At 38.9% G+C, this 23,165-nt stretch overlaps 2 protein-coding genes across 15 annotated transcripts in view; both read right to left on the reverse strand.

The window, feature by feature from the left end:
• The window catches only part of LOC104115712 (uncharacterized), a 35,206-nt gene extending 12,924 nt beyond the window's left edge, over window positions 1-22,282 (reverse strand). Inside the window, exons 1-13 of one of the 14 annotated variants that reach the window (XM_070192625.1) lie at window positions 22,148-22,261; window positions 19,076-19,137; window positions 18,293-18,522; window positions 11,366-11,474; window positions 10,798-11,221; window positions 10,592-10,714; window positions 10,007-10,148; window positions 9,728-9,939; window positions 9,539-9,597; window positions 9,247-9,341; window positions 5,849-5,951; window positions 5,614-5,708; window positions 5,441-5,503 (exon numbers count right to left, since the gene is read on the reverse strand). In XM_070192625.1, coding sequence (XP_070048726.1) covers window positions 5,441-5,503; window positions 5,614-5,708; window positions 5,849-5,951; window positions 9,247-9,341; window positions 9,539-9,597; window positions 9,728-9,939; window positions 10,007-10,148; window positions 10,592-10,714; window positions 10,798-11,185 — 1,280 coding nt within the window. In that variant the 5' untranslated portion in view covers window positions 11,186-11,221; window positions 11,366-11,474; window positions 18,293-18,522; window positions 19,076-19,137; window positions 22,148-22,261. The other 13 variants (XM_070192624.1, XM_070192626.1, XM_070192622.1 and 10 more) reach the window with 13 other exon arrangements.
• Window positions 12,284-13,626, reverse strand: LOC138891659 (uncharacterized). Its single transcript, XM_070175346.1, has 2 exons — window positions 13,197-13,626; window positions 12,284-12,636 (listed from the first exon to the last, which is right to left on the reverse strand). The coding sequence occupies exons 1-2, from the start codon at window positions 13,624-13,626 to the stop codon at window positions 12,284-12,286; spliced, it is 783 nt and encodes a 260-aa protein (XP_070031447.1).
• Window positions 22,283-23,165: the final 883 nt, after the last annotated feature.

The raw sequence follows: 23,165 nt of genomic DNA on the forward strand, positions 1-23,165 counted from the left end.
TTGGAGGATAAATACAATAGGTCCCTATTTATAGCTATACACTACAAGGAGATATTACTCCTCTTCCAATGTGGGACAAGACTACACTATACATATCTATAAACTAACACTCTCCCTCAAGCCGGTGCATACACATCATATGTACCGAGCTTGTTACACATGTAACTAATACGAGAACCAATAAGAGACTTAGTAAAAATATCTACTAGTTGATCATTCGACTTTACAAACTTTGTAACAATATCTCCTAAAAGTATTTTTTCTCTGACAAAGTGACAGTCGATCTCAATGGGTTTAGTCCTCTCATGGAACACCGGATTTGACGCAATATGAAAAGCAGCTTGGTTATCACACACTAGTTCCATCTTGCTGATTTTTCCGAACTTTAACTCCTTGAGCAACTGCTTGACCCAAACTAACTCACACGTCACCATAGCCATGGCCCGATATTCGGCTTCGGTGCTAGATCGAGCAACTACATTCTGTTTATTGCTCTTCCACTAAACCAAATTACCTCCTACTAGAACACAATATCCAGACGTAGAACGTCTATCAAAAGGTGATCTTGCCCAATCAGCATCTGTGTACCCAACAATCTGCTCGTGGCCTCGATCTTCGAATAGTAATCTTTTGCCTGGAGCTGACTTTATATACCGAATAATGCGAACAACTGCATCCCAGTGACTATCACACGGAGAATCCATAAACTGACTTACAACACTCATCGAAAAAGAAATGTCAGGTCTAGTCACTGTGAGGTAATTCAATTTGCCAACCAACCTCCTATATCTCGTAGGGTCTCTAAGAGGCTCCCTCTGTCCAGGCAGAAACTTAGCATTCGGATCCATAGGAGAGTCAATAGATCTGCAACCCATCATTCCAGTCTCCTCAAGAATGTCTAAGGCATACTTCCGCTGTGAAATAACAATACCTGAGCTAGACTGAGCGACCTCAATACCTAGAAAATACTTCAATCTGCCCAGATCCTTAGTCTGAAAGTGCTGAAAGAGATGTTCCTTCAGATTAGTAATACCATCCTGATCATTACCAGTAATAACAATATCATCAAAATAAACCACTAGATAAATACACAGATTAGGAGCAGAATGCCGATAAAACACTGAGTGATCAGCCTCACTACGAGTCATGCCGAACTCCCGAATAATTGTGCTGAACTTACCAAACCAAGCTCGAGGGGACTGTTTCAAATCATATAGTGACCTGCGCAATCTGCACACACAACCATTAAACTCCCCCTGAGCAACAAAACTAGGTGGTTGCTCCATATAAACTTCTTCCTCAAGATCACCGTGGAGAAAAGCACTCTTAATGTCTAACTGATAAAGAGGCCAATGACGTACAGCAGCCATGGACAAAAAGAGACGAACAGATGCTACTTTAGCCACGGGAGAGAAAGTATCACTATAATCAAGCCCAAAAATCTGAGTATATCCTTTTGCAACAAGACGAGTCTTAAGCCGATCAACCTGGCCATCCGGGACGACTTTGACTGCATAAACCCAACGACAACCAATAGTAGACTTACCTGCAGGAAGAGGAACAAGCTCCCAAGTGCCACTCGCATGTAAAGCAGACATCTCGTCAATCATAGCATGTCTCCATCCTGGATGAGATAGTGCCTCACCTGTAGACTTAGGGATAGAAACAGTGGACAAAGAAGATATAAAGGCATAATGAGGTGACGACAGACGATGATAACTTAAACCGACATAGTGGGGATTAGGATTAAGTGTGGATCGTAAACCTTTGCGGAGTGCAATTGGTTGACTAAGAGGAGACAAGTCCGCAGTAGGTGCAGAATCGGATGCGGGGCGTGAATCACCTGGGCTTGATGCTGGATGTGGACGACGATGATAAGTCAAGAGTAGTAGAGCTGCAGAAGGTTGAACTGGATTATGTGGAGAAAATGGAGCTATAGGTGGTGGAGCCACAACCGGAGCTGTAGGTGGTACAACCGGAGCTATAGGTGGTGGAGCTACAACTGGAGATATAGGTGGTGGAGCTACAACTGGAGCTGTAGGTGGTGGAGCTGAAGTGACAGAATCTCCAAAAGATGAAACTGGTAGTACCTCAGAAATATCTAAGTGATGACCTGAACCTGTGAAGTATGATTGGGTTTCAAAGAAGGTAACATCAGGCATCAGCGGACATAAGGTACCGCTGGAGGTCAGGAGAGTAGCATCAATACCCCTTTTGTGTTCTCGAGAAACCCAGAAATACGCACTTAAGAACACGAGGAGCTAACTTATTTGTTCCTGGAGTAAGGTTATGGACAAAACAAGTGCTTCCAAAGATACGGGGTGGAAGAGAGAACAAAGGTAAGTGGGGAAACATGACAGAGAATGGAACTTGGTTCTGGATAGCTGAAGATCGCATACGATTAATAAGATAGCAAGATGTAAGAACTGCATCCCCCAAAAAAAGCAACGGAGCATGAGATTGTATGAGTAGGGTACGAGCAGTTTCAATAAGATGTCTATTCTTTCTTTCAGCTACCCCATTTTGTTGAGATGTGTACGGACAAGATGTTTGACGAATAATCCCATGAGAATTCATAAACTGCTGAAATGGGGAAGACAAATACTCTCGGGCATTATCACTACGAAATGTGCGAATAGAAACCCCAAATTGATTTTGAATTTTAGCGTGGAAGGTCTGGAAAATAGAAAACAGCTCAGATTGATTTTTTATCAAAAATATCCAAGTGCACTTGGAATAATCATCAATGAAACTGACAAAGTAGCGAAATCCCAAGGTGGAACTGACCCGACTAGGACCCCAAACATCTTAATGGACTAAAGTAAAAGGTGACTCTGCTCGATTATCAAGACGCCGAGAGAAATGGGAGCGGGTATGCTTACCGAGCTTACATGACTCACACTTTAGAGCTGACAAGTGAGATAAACCAGATACCATTTTCTGAAGTTTTGACAAACTGGGATGTCCCAACCGTTTATGTAATAAATCTGGTGAATCAGTAACAGGACAAGTTGTATAAGGAAGACAAGATGTGAGTCCGTGTGATTTAGCAAGGATAAGGTAATAAAGTCCGTTTGATTCACGCCCGATACCAATGATCCGCCCCGTACTGCGTTCCTGTATAAAAACATGTCATCAAGAAATAAAACAACGCATTTAAGTGATTTGGCTAAGCGACTAACAGCTATGAGATTAAAAGGACTATTGGAAACATAAAGGACGGAATCTAAAGGTAAGGAAGGAAGCGGGCTTGCTTGACCTATTGTAATTGCCATGGTTTGAGACCCATTGGCCATTGTGACTTTTGGAAGAGATTGAGAATACGAAATAGTAGTGAAAAGAGATTTGTTACCAGAAATATGATCCGATGCACCTGAATCAATGACCCAAGACTCAGAGGATGAAGATTGGGAGAAATAAGTCACGTTATTACCTGTTTGAACAACAGAAGCTATCTCAGAAGATGTCTGTTTACATGCTTTATACTGAAGGAACTCAATATACTCTGCTAAAGAAACAATCTGACTATTCAAAGCATCGGTTCCCATGTCGCTACAAATTGTAGTAGTAGGGTTAACTTGAAATAGTGGAAATAAGTAACTCCTGTGAGAAAACTGAAGAAATAGCTTGAAAAACACTGTTTACAGTAGGGAAACAGAACATTGTTTTGTGCCGGAAACACTGTTCACGCCGGAAACACTATAGCTCGCCCGAAAATTCCAAAGTTGTCGGAATCTTTCGTAACCAAGATGGATAGACTCGGAATTCCTTTGCGAGCAAGTTGTCCTGAAGAAATATTTTCAAAAAATGGCCAGAAAGGTTACTGTTCACGCCGAAAAAATATAAAAGTGGCCGGAATTTATTTTGAATTAGATGGGTAGGCTCGGAATTTTGAGGAGAGCACACTATCCTAAAGAAGTTTCGCGAAAATATGGCCGGAAAGTGGCCGGATCCCTCGCCGGAAAAGTAGTTGTTGCCAGCGCGTGGAGGAGCGTAGCGGCTTTTCTGCCGGATGAAATTTCAGTGGTTGGTCGACGGAGGGTGATCTACCTCGTGGTGGTGTTGGTTTTAGCACAACACCGACAGAAAGTGACTTTCACTTAGACAAGTCTCCTGGTTAACGCTGGAATGACGCACAGCGATCTTTTCTCACTAATGCTCTGATACCATGTGAGAAGGCACAGGAGAGAATATGTTATTGATATTGGATGATAAATACAATACAAGAGGTCCCTATTTATAGTTATACACTACAAGGAGATATTACTCCTCTTCCAATGTGGGACAACACTACACCATACTATACATATCTGTAAACTAACAAGTATTTTCACTTGCCCTTCACTAGACTTTAGGGCAAGTTCTACAGGGTGGTGGTTAGACCGGCTATGTTGTATGGGGTTGTGTGTTGGACCGTCAAGAAGTCACATGTCTAGAAGATGAGTGTAGCTGAAATGAGGATGTTGAGATGAATGTGTGGACATACTAGGAAAGACAAGATTAGGAATGAAGTTATTAGGGACAAGGTGGGAGTGGCATCCGTGGAAGACAAGTTGCGGGAATCGAGGCTGCGATGGTTTGGGCATGTGAGAAGGAGAGACATAGATGCCCTGATCAGGAGGTGTGAGAGGTCCTCAAGGCGGGAGTAGGCCAAAGAAATATTGGGAAAAGGTGATTAGGCAGGACATGCCGGTGCTTCACCTAACCGAGGACATGACTAGCGATACGAAGGTATGGAGATCGAGAATTAAGGTGGTGGGCTGACAGGTAGTTGTGACTTCCTCCTACGTTTACCAGTAGTACTAGTAGTACCCTTGTTGTTGGTTGAGAGATGTTTTCTTTTAGATTGTTAGTGTATCTGGTACTTAGCTACCACGTCCATTGTTGTTTGTTTGAAAACTGCTACCGGAAATTGTTGCTCTCTAACTGTTACTATTTTATGCTACTTTTTCTCCCCTTTTATTGGAAATTATTGCTCCCTGATTGTTACTATTTGATGCTACTTTTTCTTCCTTTTTTCCTTATTGTCTTTTGTCTCCCTCTTTCTTTCTTCCCCCTTTTTTATCTACTTCTTCCATTTTCTTCCTTGCCACCTATTCTTGAGCCGAGGATATGTCGGAAACAACCTCTCTACCTCTCCAGGTAGGGGTAAGGTCTGCATACACACTACTCTCCACAGACCCCACATGTGGGATTATACTAGGTTTGTTGTTGTTGTTATTGTTGTTGTACTAGACAAGTATATATCTACAATAGCTTAACGCAGAGAAATTATAAGAAAAACATTCTTAATCTATAACCTTTACATAACAAGACATCAAAGTAATAACATTCTTAAGCTATAACTTTTAAGTAACAGGACATCAAGGTAATAGATAGAGAACTTTAGATCAAAAAAGTACATCGAGAAGGTAGAAGAACAGGTAGAAGCAGAAGTTACCCTCTCGATGCTGCAGCAGACACAAAAATTGGCTCCACAGGGCTGCATTTCAAGTCCAACACACTACTTCCAGGAAACATGAAATAGGAATGAGAAAAAGAACAAGTAAAATAGTGTCCAAGTATTTCATTTTTTTCCCCAAAGAAGAGAGTAAATCAATGTGTGTGAGGAACCTCGGGAATGCTTCAGTGCAGCTAAGATCGCAGACAACACGCTTAGCATCAACATTCCATACTTTGATTCCTCCATCGGCTGTGCCTATGAGAAGCTTTTTCAAGATGAACATTAGTTCCAGAAGCATTAGAGTTCAATCCAGTATTGAAACTAGCAACTATACTAAATTCCATGAAAAAGAAACAAGAATCATGGAAACATAATGTATGTATATAATATTGGCAGTATCTATACCAAACGGTCAGATTTGCACTCCCACTCAAGTGACATGATCTCTGCCCCACAATAGATGGTTGCATTTCTTGATGCTGGTGCTGATGAGTCATATGTCCATATCCTTCATAAGAATACATTAACATCAATACAAGTATCGGATTCAGATATTTTTGGGCAAGTCAAAAAGTTTCATCGATAATACACCAAGATGGTGTCACTCTACAGAGTGCGGATATACATCAAACCCCACAAAGTCCAACTATATATATATATTAAATCCTTTTACACCAAAGAATAAATGAGCAAAGATTGATCTCAGAATAAAGAATAAATGAAACAAAAGGGAGCTCTTAAATCTCCAGAAAGAGTTTTCTACACCCTTGAAAATTCTATTATTTTCTCTCTAAATTACCCAAAAAATACAATGAGAAGTATCCTTGCATAGTTCTTTTTTATGGTCTCCAGCTTTTTCATCCCCCAGCTCCATAACCTCTGCCGCCGTTCTAGGCAGCTCTCTATCAATTAGACATGGAGAAAACTAGAGCTCAAAACTGTCAGAAAGTGCAATTTAGTAAAAGATGATTCACCTCCCATATGCTTCTTACACCAACACCAATTTACTATGCATTTTCATTCCTTCAGATAATCTGCCATCAGTATGGCATCCCAGCCGTAAAACATGTAAGAAACGTTAGTGCTATCCTATTGCACTCGCGTCTCTTGTGCTACACAAACAATTATAATATGATTTAACTGAAAATTGTTGTGAAGCTTCTCCTTTTTGATTTGCACCGGGTGTCCGAGTCTCTTTGAGCCCCGACTAATCCCGGGGTGCACAGGCCCTCGGGAAGGAGTTTCCCGCAAGTGCACCACGGTTAATTCAGGTTTTACCCAGTCCGATGGCCCTCAGAAATTGTTTGCACCCAGTGGGTTTCGAACTTGAGACCTTGAAAGGGAGCAAACCCCAAGGCTCAAGTCAATTGCCACCAGGCCAACCCCTGAGGCTTCTCCTTCTAGCATTCTCTCGACCTCCACAAACTGTTTACATCAATAGACGTTCTGTAAGAAATGGTTTAACTAATTCCATTCTAAATCTATCTATTGTGGGTCTTTGAACAGGTCTCCTGAAAGAGAAGTCACAGGATACAATCTCCTTCCTTGAAATCTTGGCCATCATAGCCTCGTTATCCATCTTTATACAGTTATAGAAATGGAGTGATAAATTTATGTTTTTAGGAGTTGTACCACTATACCAAACATCCAACCAAAATAAAACATGCCAACTATTACCACTTGCAAAACTAATGAATTAAAAAAACTTTTCCTTATCTTTCACAGTTCCTGTTAGATAGTTATGTAAATAACCCTAGTCTCGCATGGAATAGGAGTAGAATGTGTATTGTGTATAATTATAAATAGGACTATTGTAAAACACTTAATAGAATATGAATAATATATTTTTCTTCCGTGCTTTCTAACATGGTACTAGAGCGGTAGTGAGAAAATAGTCGTTGTGCAATCTACCAACGATTCCGGGAAGAAACAGTTGCCGTGCAACTTTTCCAGTGGTTGCTTGCATCAACACCATTTGTTACCCGTAACCGGTGTTGTGCATAAACCAATACCACCACAGTGTGGTGAGTTAGTTTATGGATTCTCCCTGTGATAGTCAATGGGATGCAGTTGACGCATTCTTCGATATATAAAATCAGCTCCAGGCAAAGAATTATTGTTTGAAGATCGAGGCCATGAGCAAATTGTTGGGTACTCAGATGCTGACTGGGCAAGATCACCTTCTGATGGACGTTCTACGTCTGGATATTGTGTTTTAATAGGAGGTAATTTGGTCTTGGAAGAGCAAGAAACAGAATGTGGTTGCTCGGTTTAGTATAGAAGCAGAATATCGAGCAATGGTTGTGGCAACATGTGAGCTAGTTTGGATCAAACATTTGCTCAAGGAATTGAAATTTGGTGAGATCACTAAGATGGAACTTGTGTGTGATAATTAAGTTGCCCTTCATATTGCATCAAATCCGGTGTTCCATGAAAGAACTAAACACATTATATTGACTGTCACTTCGTCAGAGAAAAGACACTCTCAAGAGATATTGCTACAAAGTTTGTGAAGTCAAATGATCAACTTGCAGATATTTTTACCAAGTCTCTCACTAGTCCTCGTATTAGTTATATATGAGGCAAGCTCGGTACATATAATTTGTATGCACCGGCTTGAGGGGGAGTATTAGATAGTTATTTAAATAAGCCTAGTCTCACATGGAATAGGGGCACCATATGTATTGTGTATAGTTATAAATAAGGCTATTGAAAAACACTTAAGAGAATATCAATAATATATTTTTCTCCCGTGCTTTCTCACAATTCCCTTCCACACACTAGTTTCATACGAGTTGGTAATCCCCTCAGAGAATCACTTGTATCGGCTACCCCCATATTTTTCCTGAACATCTTTATTCACATGACTTGGTTTCATGCTTTTATTGAGCCGATGGTCTATCGAAAACAGACTCTCTACCTTCACAAAGGCAGGAGTAAAGTTTGCGTACACACTACTCTCCCGGACCCCGCTTGTGGGATTTCACCGGTATATTGTTGTTGTTGTTATTTTGGTCTTCATGTGCAAACCTCCATAATTGTTGGCCCAAAAAAGTTTGGAAAAGTACATGAGTAAATTTAAAATCCTCCTACTCCATATATAGCATGTTTGGCCAAGTTTCTCCAAGGCCAAAAGCATTTTTTTTTTAAGTTGAGGTGTTTGGCTAAGCTTCTAGGAAGAAAAAGAGTGTTATTGAGTAGAAGCAGAAAAAGGTAACTTCTTCCCAAAAGTACTTTTTTGAAAAGCGCTTTTGGAAAAAATATACTTAGAATCAGTTTCTAAAAGCTTGGTCAAATGCTAATTGCTGCTCAAAAGTGCTTTCAAATTGATTAGCCAAACACAATCTACTACTTTTCTGAAATGCACTTTTAGAAAAAAACACTTTTCAAAATAAGATAACTTTAGAAGCTTGGCCAAACAGGCTATTAGTGTTGTAACGTTTATCTTACCTACCAAATGGAATCATCCTTCTCCCTCTGTCCCATTTGATAAAATATCTCTCATAAACTATTCAAGCATTTACTGACATATGACGCGATGGAAAACAATAACATGAAGAATGTAGGAAATATTAAGTGTATACAATTCGGTAAGTGCATAATTACAAAATTAAATCAAATCAAAAATTTTAAGTGCATAATTACAATATTAAATCAAATAAAATCCTAATCAAATCTCTGATAAGGTACTTCAAACCTGTTTTCAGCTTTACTTTATCACTTTAGATAAGGTACTTCAAACAATTTAGTCATTTTTTTCAGCAACATTTATACGAGGATGCATGTAAGTTAGGGGAACATACCTAACTGTCCCATCCACAGAAGCACTGGCAACATTGTCCCCAGTAGCAGAAAAACGGCAACGACTTATTGGACTTGTGTGGCCCAAGAATGTCTCCTGAAAAAATATGATTGCAGAGTTATCAATTAACCCCACCTCAGTGTCCAAAGGAAGAATAAATACAGCTTATATGTCTATTATGTTAGAATAAGCATCAATCGAAAATGAAGACAGGAGGTGCTGAAGTAATTAGAAAGAGAAAAGAACTGAAACTCAGCCTATTAAACTCAATATTGTCTCTTAAAAGAGTCTACCTGGAAGTCCACTCTCACTTCAGAGAATTCTTCTTCTCTCTGCGCTCCATTTCCAGTGTCTGTCGAAAGATCACGTAATAGCTCATTTCAGAATGAATCATCATCATCATCAGAAGAAGAAGAAGAAGAAGAAGAAGAAGGAGGAGGGGAAGGAGGAGGGGGAGGAGGCATCTCTTCTCTCACTCTGACTTTGACTACTAATTTTAGAAGTTGAAACTTGAGTATCATCAGGCCTGATATCATCAATGTGTTTAGGTTCTCTTTCACCCGCTTGTGAAGTTGCAGACACACAAATATCACGAGATGCCATAGGTTTGAAAACTGTAGGTTCCCCACAACCAGGATGAGGATTCAATGAGCTGTTTGTCCCGACAATGACTTCTGTTGCTAACAAAGCATTACTGAGATCAAACAATGCAGTTAGTAGCCTTTAAATTTTCAGTAAGAACCCAGTGTAACTGCTCTCACCTCCTAAACTGACGTAGCTGAGCCTCTTTCTCCTCCAACAAAGCTTGAAGTTGTGCAAGTTTGAAATTAAGTTGCTTGATATCTCCTTTGAGGCGACTCACCATGTTCCTTTCAGAACTGATCTTCATTAACGCAGGGATACGTGACATGGCTAAGGAGAAACTCAATGAAAGCACAGTGGTACAATTCATTCCAAACATCTCTTCTTTTCTCATTGATTACATTTAGCTTACTATCATATGGCAATAGCAATGTGTGATTGCTTTTACTACAAATTAACAGGCATAGTTTTTCCTGACTCAAACATTAAATACCATCAAACATATTATTGATCTCACATGAGAAGAGACATTTAACTGCTTTTCCTACAAAATGATTCCTTCAAAAGAAGTTGGTAAAGGCTAAATCTCCGCTTTCCCAATCTGCCAGACAGTAAAGAACCACACACTAAAGCATAAAAGATACTCTCCTCTTACACCAAAGAACTATAATTAATATCACCTGTAAGGCAACTACTCGAATTAAAAGCTAGAAAATTTATGTGATAACTAGGATAAAAATGTGACAATATATACTTAAGGATATGAGTGCCATTAAACATCTTGCTTACAAAATTTCTAAGAGATAGATGTAGCGCATTGGACCACTCCTTAGAAAAGTATACTCGAAACAGGGGATCTGATTGAGGAGTTTTAATATATGGAATTGCTGCATGAAATGTTTGCATGTCAATTTAATATGAGAAGAAAGTTTCATAATTTAGTAAGATAGATAACTGAAAGAGGACCCACCAAACCACGAGGCCCACTCTTGGTCTTTTTGCAGCAATTCACTCCCATGTATGTCAAACAGCTCTATCACTTTGTCCTTTCTGCCAGCTTGTATGGCATAAACGATATAATACCGTAAAATAGAGACATCTAAGTTTGATATGACAGAAATAAATTCTGTCTCATAAGAAGAAAAGCACTGCTTGAAAAAGCGAAGGAGTTCAATCAGGTTTTCAGCTTGGAATTTGGGCACGTAAATGGAGAAAATTAAGTCTAATATCTTATCAACTTGAAATCCTTTGCCAATATCAGTACCCAACTCTTTGTCAAAAGCCTGCAGGGTGTTCGTAAAGCCTCTGAATACTAGAAATTCCCTGACAAGCTCCTCTGCATACAGCATATTCTCCATCTTGCCTTGAGCACTTACAAGGACTGCCTTCAGAACCTGGGAAAGACAAAAAGATGCTTACTCCCCTCATAAGACAAGTATCCACGAGCGCCACAGCCATTAGATAGGCAATACGAAACACTCTGTAACTTCACACGTACTTTGAACTGTAAATATGGTGGCAATCTGCTGAATCCTTACCACAGGACAATAGAAAATTTACCCTTTGAGCTTATATGGAATAAAAAGAAATCCAGGAATCAATAACCACTTCTGAACTCCAGCTGCTCCAGAAACAGTCTGGCAAGCTCTGCAAACATAGGCATAAATTGGTTCCATGATTATTCTGAAAATAGAGAGAAAAAAGGACCCAAAAAAAGAAGAATTTGTCTTGAATTGAGTGTGGGTCGAGTTTAATATTAGAGAAAAGGTAAGTTAGACTACATGGAATAAGAAAATTACTTAAATACCGAGATTTCTAAGTATGACAAAATTAGGAAGAATTTTCTATACTACTAACCTGAAACAGAATGAATCTAGAACATTCTGTTATATAACAAAATTAATTTTCTTTGACTTTCAACATGTCCCGCTCAAGGTACCATAAACAACTTGAATTTCCAAATCAAAGCTAGAAAGCCGATCGGAGTATGCCGGAAAAAGTTATTGTTGAACAGTCATGGGAGAAAAATATATTATTGATATTTTATTCAATTATAATACAAGTAACCATATTTATACAATACATATCCTACTCCTATTCTACGTGGGACGAGGATCAGTGAAGCACTTGGTTAAAATATCTGCAAGCTGATCATTTGACTTCACAAACTTTATAGTAATATCTCTTGAGAGTATCTTTTCTCTAACAAAGTGACAGTCAATCTCAATGTGTTTAGTTCTCTCATGGAACATTGAATTTGATGCAATATGAAAGGCAGCTTGATTATCACACAAGTTTCATCTTGTTGATCTCGCCAAATTTCAACTCCTTGAACAACTGTTTGATCCAAACTAACTCACATGTTGCCATAGTCATAGCCCGATACTCTGCTTTTGCACTAGACCGAACAACAACATTTTGTTTCTTGCTCTTCCAAGATACCAAATTACCTCCTACTAAAACACAATATCCAAACATAGAACGTCTATTAAAAGGTGATCCTGCCCAATCAGCATCTGAGTATCCAATAATCTGCTCATGGCCTCATCCTCAAACAATAATCCTTTGCTTGGAGCTAATTTTATGTACCGAACAATGTGGACAACTGCATCCCAATGACTATCATAGGGAGAATCCATAAACTGACTCACAACACTCACCGGAAAGGAAATGTCATGTCTGGTTACTGTGAGGTAATTTAATTTACAACCCAGCCGCTTATATCTTGCAGGATCACTAAGCGGCTCCCCCTGTCCTGGCAGAAGATTAGATTTGGTTGGATCCAAAGGAGTGTCAACAGATCTACAACCTGTCATTCTTGTCTCCTCAAGAATGTCCAAAGTATACTTTCATTGTGAGATCACAATACCTGAGCTAGACTGAGCGACATTAATACCCAAAAAATACTTTAATCTGCCTAGATACTTAGTCTGAAAGTGCTGAAAGAGATGGTTTTTCAACCTAGTAATACCATCCTGATCATTGCCGGTAATAACAATATCGTTAACACAAACTACAAGATAAATACAAAAATTTGGAGCAGAATGCCGATAAAATATAGAGTGGTGAGCTTCACTAGGAGTCATGCCAAACTCCTGAATTACTGTGTTGAACTTACCAAACCAGGCTCGAGGAGACTGACACAACCGACATACAAGGCCACTAGACTCCCCCTGAGCAACAAAACCAGGTGGTTGCTCCATATAAACCTCATCCTCAAGATCACCGTGAAGAAAAGTATTCTTAATGTCTAACTAATAGAGAGGCCAATGGCGGACAGCAGCAATGGATTGAAAAAGGCGGACCGATGCTATTTTAGCCACGGGAGAGAAAGTATCATTATAATCGAGCCCAAATATCTGAGTATACCATTTGGCAACAAGACGAGCCTTAAGTCGATCAACTGGCCATCTGGACCAACTTTGACTACATACACCCAACGATAACCAATAGTAGATTTACCTAAAGGAAGAGGAACAAGCTTCCAAATACCACTCGTATATAAAGCAGACATCTCGTCAGTCATAGCCTGTCGCCATCCTGGATGAGACAGTGCTTCACCTGTAGACTTATGGGTGGAAACAGAGGACAAAGACGATACAAACACATAATGGGGTGATGACAGATGACGATAACTTAAACTAATATAGTGGGAATTAGGATTAAGTGTGGATCGTATACCTTTGCGAAGTGCAATCAGTTGACTAAGAGGAGACAAGTCCGCAGTAGAGGCAGGGTCAGGTGCTGGACGTGAATCAACTAGGCCTGATGCTGGGCACGGACAACGATGATAAGTCATGCGTGGTGGAGTTGTAGGTGGTGGAGCTAAAACTCGAGTTGTAGGTGGTGGAGCTGAAACTCGAGTTGTAGGTGGTGGAGCTAAAACTCGAACTGTAGGTGGTGGAGCTAGAACTCGAACTGTAGGTGGTGCAGCTGGGACTGGAGTTGTAGGTGGTAGAGCTGGAGTTGTGGAGGAAGATGAATGGGAAATAGTGATTGAATCTCCAAATGATGAAACTTCTAGCACCTCAGAAATATCTAAGTAATCACCTCGACCTGTGAAGTATGACTGGGTTCAAAAAAGGTAACATCAGTGGACCTAAGGTACCACTGGAGGTCAGGTGAATAGCATCGATATCCCTTTTGCATTCTCGAGTAACCTAGAAATACGCACTTAAAAGCACGAGAAGCTAACTTATCTTCTCCTGGAGTAAAGTTATGAACAAAACACGTGCTCCTAAAGATACAGGGTGGGAGAGAGAACAAAGGTGAGTGGGAAAATAAGACAGAGAATGGAACTTGATTTTGGACAGCTGATGATGGCATATGATTAATAAGATAACAAGAAGTGAGAACGCATCCCCCCCAAAAGCGCAACAAAAAGATGAGATTGTATGAGTAGTGTACGAGCAGTTTTAATGAGATGTCTATTCTTTCTTTCAGCTACCCCATTTTGTTAAGATGTGTACGGACAAGATGTTTGATGAATGATTCTATGAGAGTTCATAAACTGCACAAGTGGGGAATACAAATACTCTAGGGCATTATCACTACGAAATGTGCGGATAGAAACCCCAAATTGATTTTGAATTTCAGTGTAGAAGGTCTGGAAAATAGAAAACAACTCAGGTCGATTTTTCATCAAAAATATCCAAGTGCATTGGGAATAATCGTCGATGAAACTAACAAAGTAGCGGAATCCCAAGGTAGAACCGACCCGACTAGGACCCCAAACATCTGAATGGACTAAAGTGAAAGGCGACTCTGCTCGATTATCAGGACGTTGGTGGAAATGGGAGCGAGTATGTTTACCGAGCTGACATGACTCACACTCTAGAGTGGACAGCTAAGATAATCCAGGTACCATTTTCTGAAGTTTTGACAAACTAGGATGTCTCAATCGTTTATGTAATAAATATGGTGAATCCACAACATGACAAGTTGTTGAAGAAAGACAAGACGTGAGTTCATGTGATTTAGCAAGGATAAGGTAATAAAGTCCGTTTGATTCACGCATAGTACCAATGATTCGCCTCGTACTGCTTTCCTGTATTAAAATAAGCAACAACAACAACAACCCAGTATAATCCCACTAATGTGGTCTGAGGAGGGTAGTGTGTACGCAGACCTTACCCCTACCCAGGGGTAGAGAGGCTGTTTCCGATAGACCCTCGGCTCCCTCCCTCCAAGAACTCTCCACCTTGCTCTTAGGGTGACTCGAACTCACAACCTCTTGGTTGGAAGTGGAGGGTGCTCACTACTAGAGCAAACTCACTCTTGTCCCCTATATTAAAATAAGGTCATCAAGAAATAAAACAGAGTATTTAACTTATTTGGCTAAGCGACTAACGGCTATGAGATTAAAAGGACTACCGGGAACATAAAGAATTGAATCTAAAGGTAAGGAACGAAGTGTACTTGCTTGACCTATTCCAGTTGCCATGGTTTGAGACCCGTTGGCCATTGTGACTGTTGGAAAAGATTGAGAATATGAAATAATTGTGAAAAGTGATTTGTTATCAGAAATGTGATCAGATGCACCTGAATCAATGACCCAAGAATTGGAGGATGAAGATTGGAAGACACGAGTCACGCTAATTCACGTTATTTACATAATTATCTAACATCGTCAAAATCTCCAGATTAGCGCACAACCACCAAAAAGAAAAGCATTGGGATTATTTCCTCTCAAAACTTGGTACTGTGCACAGTGAAGAAAAGTGCTTCTTGATCACACACTAAAAATGATCTACTAGCTCAAAGAATCATGGTGATGCAAATCTCCATGACATCTTTACTGTAGCTTGAAATTTGAATTGGCAGCTCAAAAATAACTAAAAAAGATGGCACCCAAGAGTGTGGCCTAATGGTCAATGAAGTGGGTTGAGAACCATCAGCTCTCAGGTTCAAATCCCAACGGAGAAAAAAACACTAAGTGATTTCTTCCCATCTATCCATGTCTAGGTGAACAAAGTTGTCCCATACGTGTGCTGGGAGGTAGCAGGTACCCAGTAGAATTAGTCGAGATGCGCATAAACTGGCCCAGACACCACGAGTATAAAACAAATAACTTAAAATGTTGTCGAAAAGTAAGTGTTTAGCAGAGGGAGTTAATACCCAAACTTTAATACCAAAGAAAAAAGAAGAATTTTTTGTGATAGCTAACAAAAGTTATGTTCAGAGAAGGAACTCAACATCCAACCTCTGATGGTAAAGAAATATACGGGAATAAGACTTCTAAAAAGATAAAAGAAAACCTTTTCCAAAATAAAGAAGATTTAAAGAATATTTTGCTTGAAGGAGACCTTTTTCAGCCAAAAAATAATGGAGTGTTTATATGTCATGCACTTAAAGAAGCCTCAAAGCTGAAAGGAAACTCTGTAAGATGATGGAAGTTCCAAGAAGATTTCTCATAATATTTTTGCGCAAGAAATTACAACCATGGGCGTTATACAAGTATTGTCAGCATTCAACAAGACGAGATCAGTCATTATTATCCCAGAATTTGCATTTAATATGAGGTGGGGTGACATTGTAACAAAAATCTCAACCTTCGCTAATAGCAAAACCCAAAAGACAGTTATAATTGTTTCTAGGAATACAGACGAAGAACTCCCCTACTCTAAAGTAGTCAAAATAGATGAAGGAATAAATGGACAACTAGAGAAATGAATGAGAAGACGGAATCATCAGCATTAATGGTGGAATCAGCACCGCTCAAAATGAACTTTTGTTCAAAAGGGTCATAGGTATCCTACCTGTTGGGATATCCGACATCGTAACACTTCCGGAGATTTGTTGCTGGGCTAGTAGTACGTGGAAGCAGGCACATGGAGTTAACATGTACAAGATAGGACAAAAACGCTTCTTCTTCAGCATATCATTGAGACTTTCCATGGCAATGATGAATAGGAAGGGAGATAGGGGATTACCTTGTCTCTGTCCTCTATGAGATGGAAAGAAACCAACCATTGTTATCAATAGCGAAAAGTGCAAAAATTCTCTATGGTCTGTTGGAGCTTTAAGCGCAAAGCGCAAATAAAGCGTGGGCTTTAATGAAGAAAGGCGCAAATGGAGAAAAACTACAAATATGTATGTGTAGTCTAAGACTAATATCTATAAGCTCGAATCCCAAATATATGGACAAAGAAATTGAAGAAAATTTACGATAAAGTGAAATATCAATTGTTTAGTGTTGCGTCTTCCGGATTACGCTCGTTAGTAAGGAAAAGTATGCCTTAGAGCCTTGATGACAACACTGAAGCGCATGTTAAGCGAGGCGAAGCGCTCAACATGTTTTGAGCCTCGCTTCGGGGCTTAAGGGCACTTTAGGTGTGCCTTTGATAACACTGAAACCAACAGGAGAGCCATTAATCAGGATAGAGAATCTAACTGTGCTGATGTAAAACTTAATCCAGTTTATCCATCTGACTCCAAATCCCATCTTCTCCGGAATCACAATTCCAATTCAAATGGACAAAGGCCTTGTGAGTGTCTAGTTTACAAAGTATCCCTGGCTTCATGCTTTTTATCCTTGCATCTACACACTCATTTGCAATGGGTATAACATCCATTATCTGCTTGCCTTTAACAAAGGTCATCTATTGAGCATATACCAGTTTGCGAATTACTCTTTTTAGTCTCTTAGTCAACAGCTTTGAGATGATTTTGTAAATGCTTCCCACTAGGAGGTTGGGCCTGAAATCTTTTGGACGATTTAGCACCCACTTTCTCAGGGACCAAGGCCACATTAAAGCTTTTCTTGAAAACCCCTCTATCATATAAGCTCTATATGGCAGGTGGTGAAGGCCATAGGATAGCCATCAGGACCGGGAGCTTTATCCCCAACATAAGCTTAAATACTACATTATATCTCTTGAGCTTCAGATAGACCTTGTAGCATCTAGTTCTCCTTTGCATTAATAAATCTAGAACATAATAAAATTATAACTAAATTAATTCTCAACTTTCGAGCATTACCAAGAAGAACGATGGAAATATCTTAAGACTAGTCACTTCATTCCATGTTGCAACTCTTTATAAAAGAAAATTACTAAAAGAGGAAAACTCAATAGTTAAGGTTAAAAAAAACTTGGTAATGTACTTCTACGTCTTCTTTTAGTTTCTTTTCTTTTTGATAAATGAGCAGTATCATTCATTGACCACCAACATGCTGTGAAAGTGTGTATAAAAAAATTAGCAGCTCAACCAAATTAGCTATCATTTCATCCCGTTTATCCATACACATGGTTATCCCTCCAGCAAAAAATACAAGAAAATAAAAAGATATCTTAATACTACCTATTTCCTTTTTACTATTATGAAAAAAATTACCTTTTTTTTAATAATAGTGGTGTCCGACCCAACTTGCGCGTACCTCGACTATTCCACTGAAAACTTGCTACCTCCTACCAGCACAAATAAAGAGTAACGCTAGCTTAAGTAGATGGGAAGAAATTACCTACTTTTTTCGTCTCCACTAGGATTTGAACCTTGGTCACACCCACTTCATTGATAGCTAAGTCACACCCTTGAGTGCGAAACATTCACATATTTCTTTCAATCCATACAGACCAAAGATTACATCAAGTTATAGCTCTCTGTTATTTCTTATTTTTTTTGCTTATCTTCGGTATCCTCCAACTTGTGACAATGTGAAATAACAAACATAAGGTTTCAGAATAGTGAAACAAACCTGCATTGTAGCAAAAATTGGTCAGTGCCTTATTCGTTTTCTTTCTTTATAGGCAAAATAGTGCCTTCTCCATTTTCTTTGCACAAACAACACCAACTTACTATATTTCCTCCTGCTCCTTACATTGTATGATGCAAGGTAGGAACAAAAGTTCCCTGCTCAATGAAGTATACCTAATGAATGTAAGTCAATTCTTTACTTTATGGAAGGAATCCACTCTAAAAGCTAGTTTTCTTTTACCCAAATTACGTAAGGCATTTAGTAGGAGTCGTGGTACTTAAGGAAGTCAGCCATCTATAGTACTCCAAACCTATATGTCATAGTTCATTATTTTGATAAGGAACAAATATCAACATGGGATATTCTGATATATTGTTTCAAACCAACTACTAAAACGATAAAAGCAATAGGATAGATAGATGGGGGGTTCCCAGGCCCAAAAGCGATACAATTTCAAATAACTCTTAATAGATAGCAGCCTCTTTCTCCCTTTTACAACCTCAAGGATGAAAGAAAAAAAGAAAAGTTAGAGAATGAAGCAGTGAAGGCTCACAAAGTAGACGGCAAGCAACTTCTCATAGCCTAACCTTTCGATTTTTCAATAATGCTTCTTATCTGAAAAAACGTAAACATAGAAGGAATCAGTTTTACTGTACAATTTTAGAGAGTACTCCGGATTAGAAGACTAATCCAAAAAGAAAAAGAATGTGAGAATTCTTCTCGTGAAGGTAGCGAGATGGTAAAATTTTTAATCCAGCAACAAGCTAAATCTGTCTGATGGAGAGATTCACCAATTCCTTTATTTCAATGTGTTGTATCCTTTACAGAGCTAGAACTTTAACAAAGCACATCCATTGAATACTTTCATTTTTGAATAACCATCTCTTTGAAAGAAGTGAAATGCCCAAATATACCACCAATAAAATCTTCTCTAATATAGTATGTCATTTTATAAAAGTGTCCCTTTTTATTTCCACACAATACACCAAGTCAAGAATGCAACTTTCTTTTGTACCTTGGTGTCGTGCACTTTTCATCTACACCTATCTTTATCTCCTTCTCCAGCTAATTCAAGCAAATAATAAGTTCTTCATTTGTTCCCCTCTCCACACGATGCGTTGTCCCCGATATCCCTTCCAAGCCAAGAATAGAGTTTATAACAAAACTCATCCACCTCCTTCCACTCCCGGTTCTGTATAACCCTTCTGTTAGTGTCCGACATTAGCTACGGGTGAGGTGTTTGGTCTCTTTATATGGTCTTGAAAAATCTTCACCTCTTGAGCTAGTTTTGGGTTGAGTTAGGCCTAATATCCACTTATAATGGTATCAGAGTCAGGTTCACCCAATTCTTATTTCACCCGATGTTGGAACACCATCTTATACTATTTATGCTCCAAATGCCCAATCACGGGCGTGTCCGGGGAGGGGGGAGGTGTTAGTGTCCCACAACGACTATGTTTGAGGTGTTTGGTCGCTTTATATGGTCTTGGGTACTACTCAGCTCTTGAGCTAGGCCCAAGGTCCATTTTCTTATCACTTTCAAAATGTTACATCCCATATTATTCCTTGATTACTAGTGCAACATCACATCCTCCTTATCATTTGCCACCCAAACACTTGCAGGAATGACTCCATTAAAGGTCCCCCCCCCACACACACACACACACCCCACGAGTCCTTCCAAAGGTTGACCTGCTCCAACTCCATAAGAATACACATCCTCCAATTTGGGTGCTGCACCTGACTATTCCAGTCAGGCTATTTTCTTCTGTCCCCCCTCCCTCTTTAATTTTTTATTTTTATTAATTTTATTACAATCAAAAGCAAATAAAAAAGATGGCAAAGTTATATATGAAGTGGCAAAGTTCTATTTCTGTTTCTGTATTCTTTTAAAATACTAGCTATGACACATAAACCTTGCAGGACATCTTTAGCTAACTAAAAAAAACTGCATTTTTGTACTCCAATAAATTTATAAAAAAGAGTCCTGAACTTTAGAATATTAGGACTACAGACAGTAGTTTCCACTTCCTAAATGATTGAGCAGTAGTCTAGCAGGATTGCAATTAAGATATAGATTATGTATCCCTTAAGTGAACCATGCTAACACCATTTAAGTTACAGCTAGATAAACTGATAAGAGGCCACAAACAAATTAAAGACTAGAAGTAGTTCAAATCTTCTTTGTCAACTTTAATGGGATAGATTCAACTTTAGAACTAGCTAGCCTAATTTGTCATCCCCCGTAGACCATCTGGTATACTTCATTATTACATAGACCTCATATGATCTCAGAACCTCATGCTCCTAAATGTATAATACAGCAAGCCACAGACATAGAAAATCGCACCATAGTAAAAATTCGACTTATCTAGAAAATCATCACAATCAATTCTCGACGAAGCTTCAATCAAAAATTCGAAAGTCGACCATGCACATAACCACTAAGCAACCAGAAAGTTGAATATAGCTCAATCTATCTATATTTGAACTTTTAACCAAAATTAAACACCCAAATTTCGGTGCATTTAACATATATATGCTCTATTAAGCGATCTGGTAAAAAAACTCAAGTACTAAACACCACGCACTACATTCTAAAAGAATGTACACAACATTGAGTGTGCTAACAGACATATTTAAAGCATTTCACCTCTGCTAAACTTGTCACCAACTCAGCTGCACAAAGATTCACTACACTCGCAGGAGAGAAGCCACTAAGATGTATGTAAATAGGACATCCGTAAAATGCTAAACATTATCATACCATACTCCAGGAAACAAGCGGCTTTGGCCTGCTTATATGACCAAATGAGATCAGCAAGTAAATGAAATACCAGGGAATGGATATGACTAATGCCAGGTGGTACTTACACCAGTGAAGACAGATCATCTGAATATATCGAATCTAAAGATATGGCTATCCCCAATTTAAAGTGCATAGAATATATTTCACAGAAAAAAGAAATATATACTAATAACAAAGAGGCAAACTCACGTATTAAAAATGCGAGGAGACCTTTGAACCGTGCCAAACAAATAGTATTGGAATACTATAATCTCACAAACAGTCACAAGTTCATCAGAACAGTAAAAAAAAAACTCAAACAGCCGTTCATTTTATAAAATAAAAAGATGGGTCGAAAAGGGGATTATGAGTTTGAGATGAAAGAAAAAAGTGTGATTTTTTTCTAAGAGATCAATAATAAACAAGAGTTTTATCTAAGATGAGATTCATCCATCAGGAAAGAAGAAGGAATATTTTTTTTAAACTGTTAAAACTAACCTGCCAGACAAACTCAATGCACAATTCCTAAACAATATTCATAAACTGATTCATTAGCAACTAGGCAGTAGAATAACATCAACGTACAACAATCAACAAATGAAACAGGGATTTGAGACATGCTTTTGCACGATATAACAAAGGATAATTCATGGAATCACCAAAAGGGTGCAGTAACCACCCACAAAAAATCAATTTCAGCTGAAGCACCTCACAAATATTAACAGACCACAGACAAGAAAGCGACGGCAAGTCGCGATAACATCCAAAGCCGGCAAGGCTGATATTACAAAATACATAGTAACAACGCCACAAGGCAAAGATTAGAAAAGATTGTACCCGGATAATAAAGCAGCATCAAGCGGATCCAGTGGCAGCTTCAAATCGGCGTCTCAGTCACAGTAGTAGCCTCAAATGACGGTCTGGTAACAGATCTTCAAAGGCTCGCTGGTGGACCCTACTTTTTTGTTTAGCTGAAATAACAATTTAATTGGTAAGTGGTTTTAAGAATATGGATAATTTATATTGTAATTAAAATAAATAATGATAAAAAAAAATGTAAATCATATAAATTAAACAATTTCAGTCTTAGAAGGTTAGCCACTCTCGAGCACAACGTATTTCGATTGATATCAGGACACAAGAATAAAAACTTACTTTGGAATGCGTGTTAACATGTGTTTTACAAGTAATTACACCCACTTTATATAATAGTGGAGTCTTACATTATGTACAATTCTATAAAAGGTAAAAATCTCTTGATTTGCTAATTGTCGGTTGCTTACTGATATGCGCCGAGATTCCCGTCGTAACGCCCGATCGGTCACGGATATTTCGGTCTTCTGTTGTTTATGCTAACAATGTTTTTTCGAGCTCGTTCAGGAGTAAGGTCGACTCCGGACTCAATGTTCTCGAAGGCAGGCGTCCTAACTCCGGGTTCTAACTCAGTGGGACTAGGGGTCGATCTTACTTCCTTAGTTGTCATGTTCCAAGCCTAACCTACCATGTCGTAATCGAACTCGATTTCGACCGTATACAAATAGTCTCATCTTTTTTCGGAGAGTATACGAGGAGAAACGACATGAGCTTCAGATCCTGACTTTGATACCCCATGACAGAAACTACAAAACAGACAAAACATCTCGTTAGTCAAGTCTTTAATGACATTAAATGCTTGTCAGTTGCTGGTCGCACACTCCCAGATGCGAACCGTCGTTGAAAAACTATAAATACCCCCTCATTTGTTCATTCAAACTTTACATTCAAACCTTCTGCCCCTCGTACTTTAGCAATCTTAATATTTCCAGACACTTATATTTCGGTTATTTGAGATCTTTTTATAAGAACTTATGTTTTG

The sequence above is a fragment of the Nicotiana tomentosiformis genome, chromosome 1, assembly GCF_000390325.3.
Source record: "Nicotiana tomentosiformis chromosome 1, ASM39032v3, whole genome shotgun sequence".
NCBI lineage: Eukaryota > Viridiplantae > Streptophyta > Magnoliopsida > Solanales > Solanaceae > Nicotiana > Nicotiana tomentosiformis.

Excerpts from the sequence above, each read along its gene's own strand:
- LOC138891659 (XM_070175346.1), bottom strand. The coding sequence starts at position 13,626 with ATGACTTATCATCGTTGTCCGTGCCCAGCATCAGGCCTAGTTGATTCA. Across the intron at positions 12,637-13,196 it reads GCTCGTCTTGTTGCCAAATG|GTTGTAGATCTGTTGACACT; the intron begins GTATACTCAGAT and ends CAAGAATGACAG.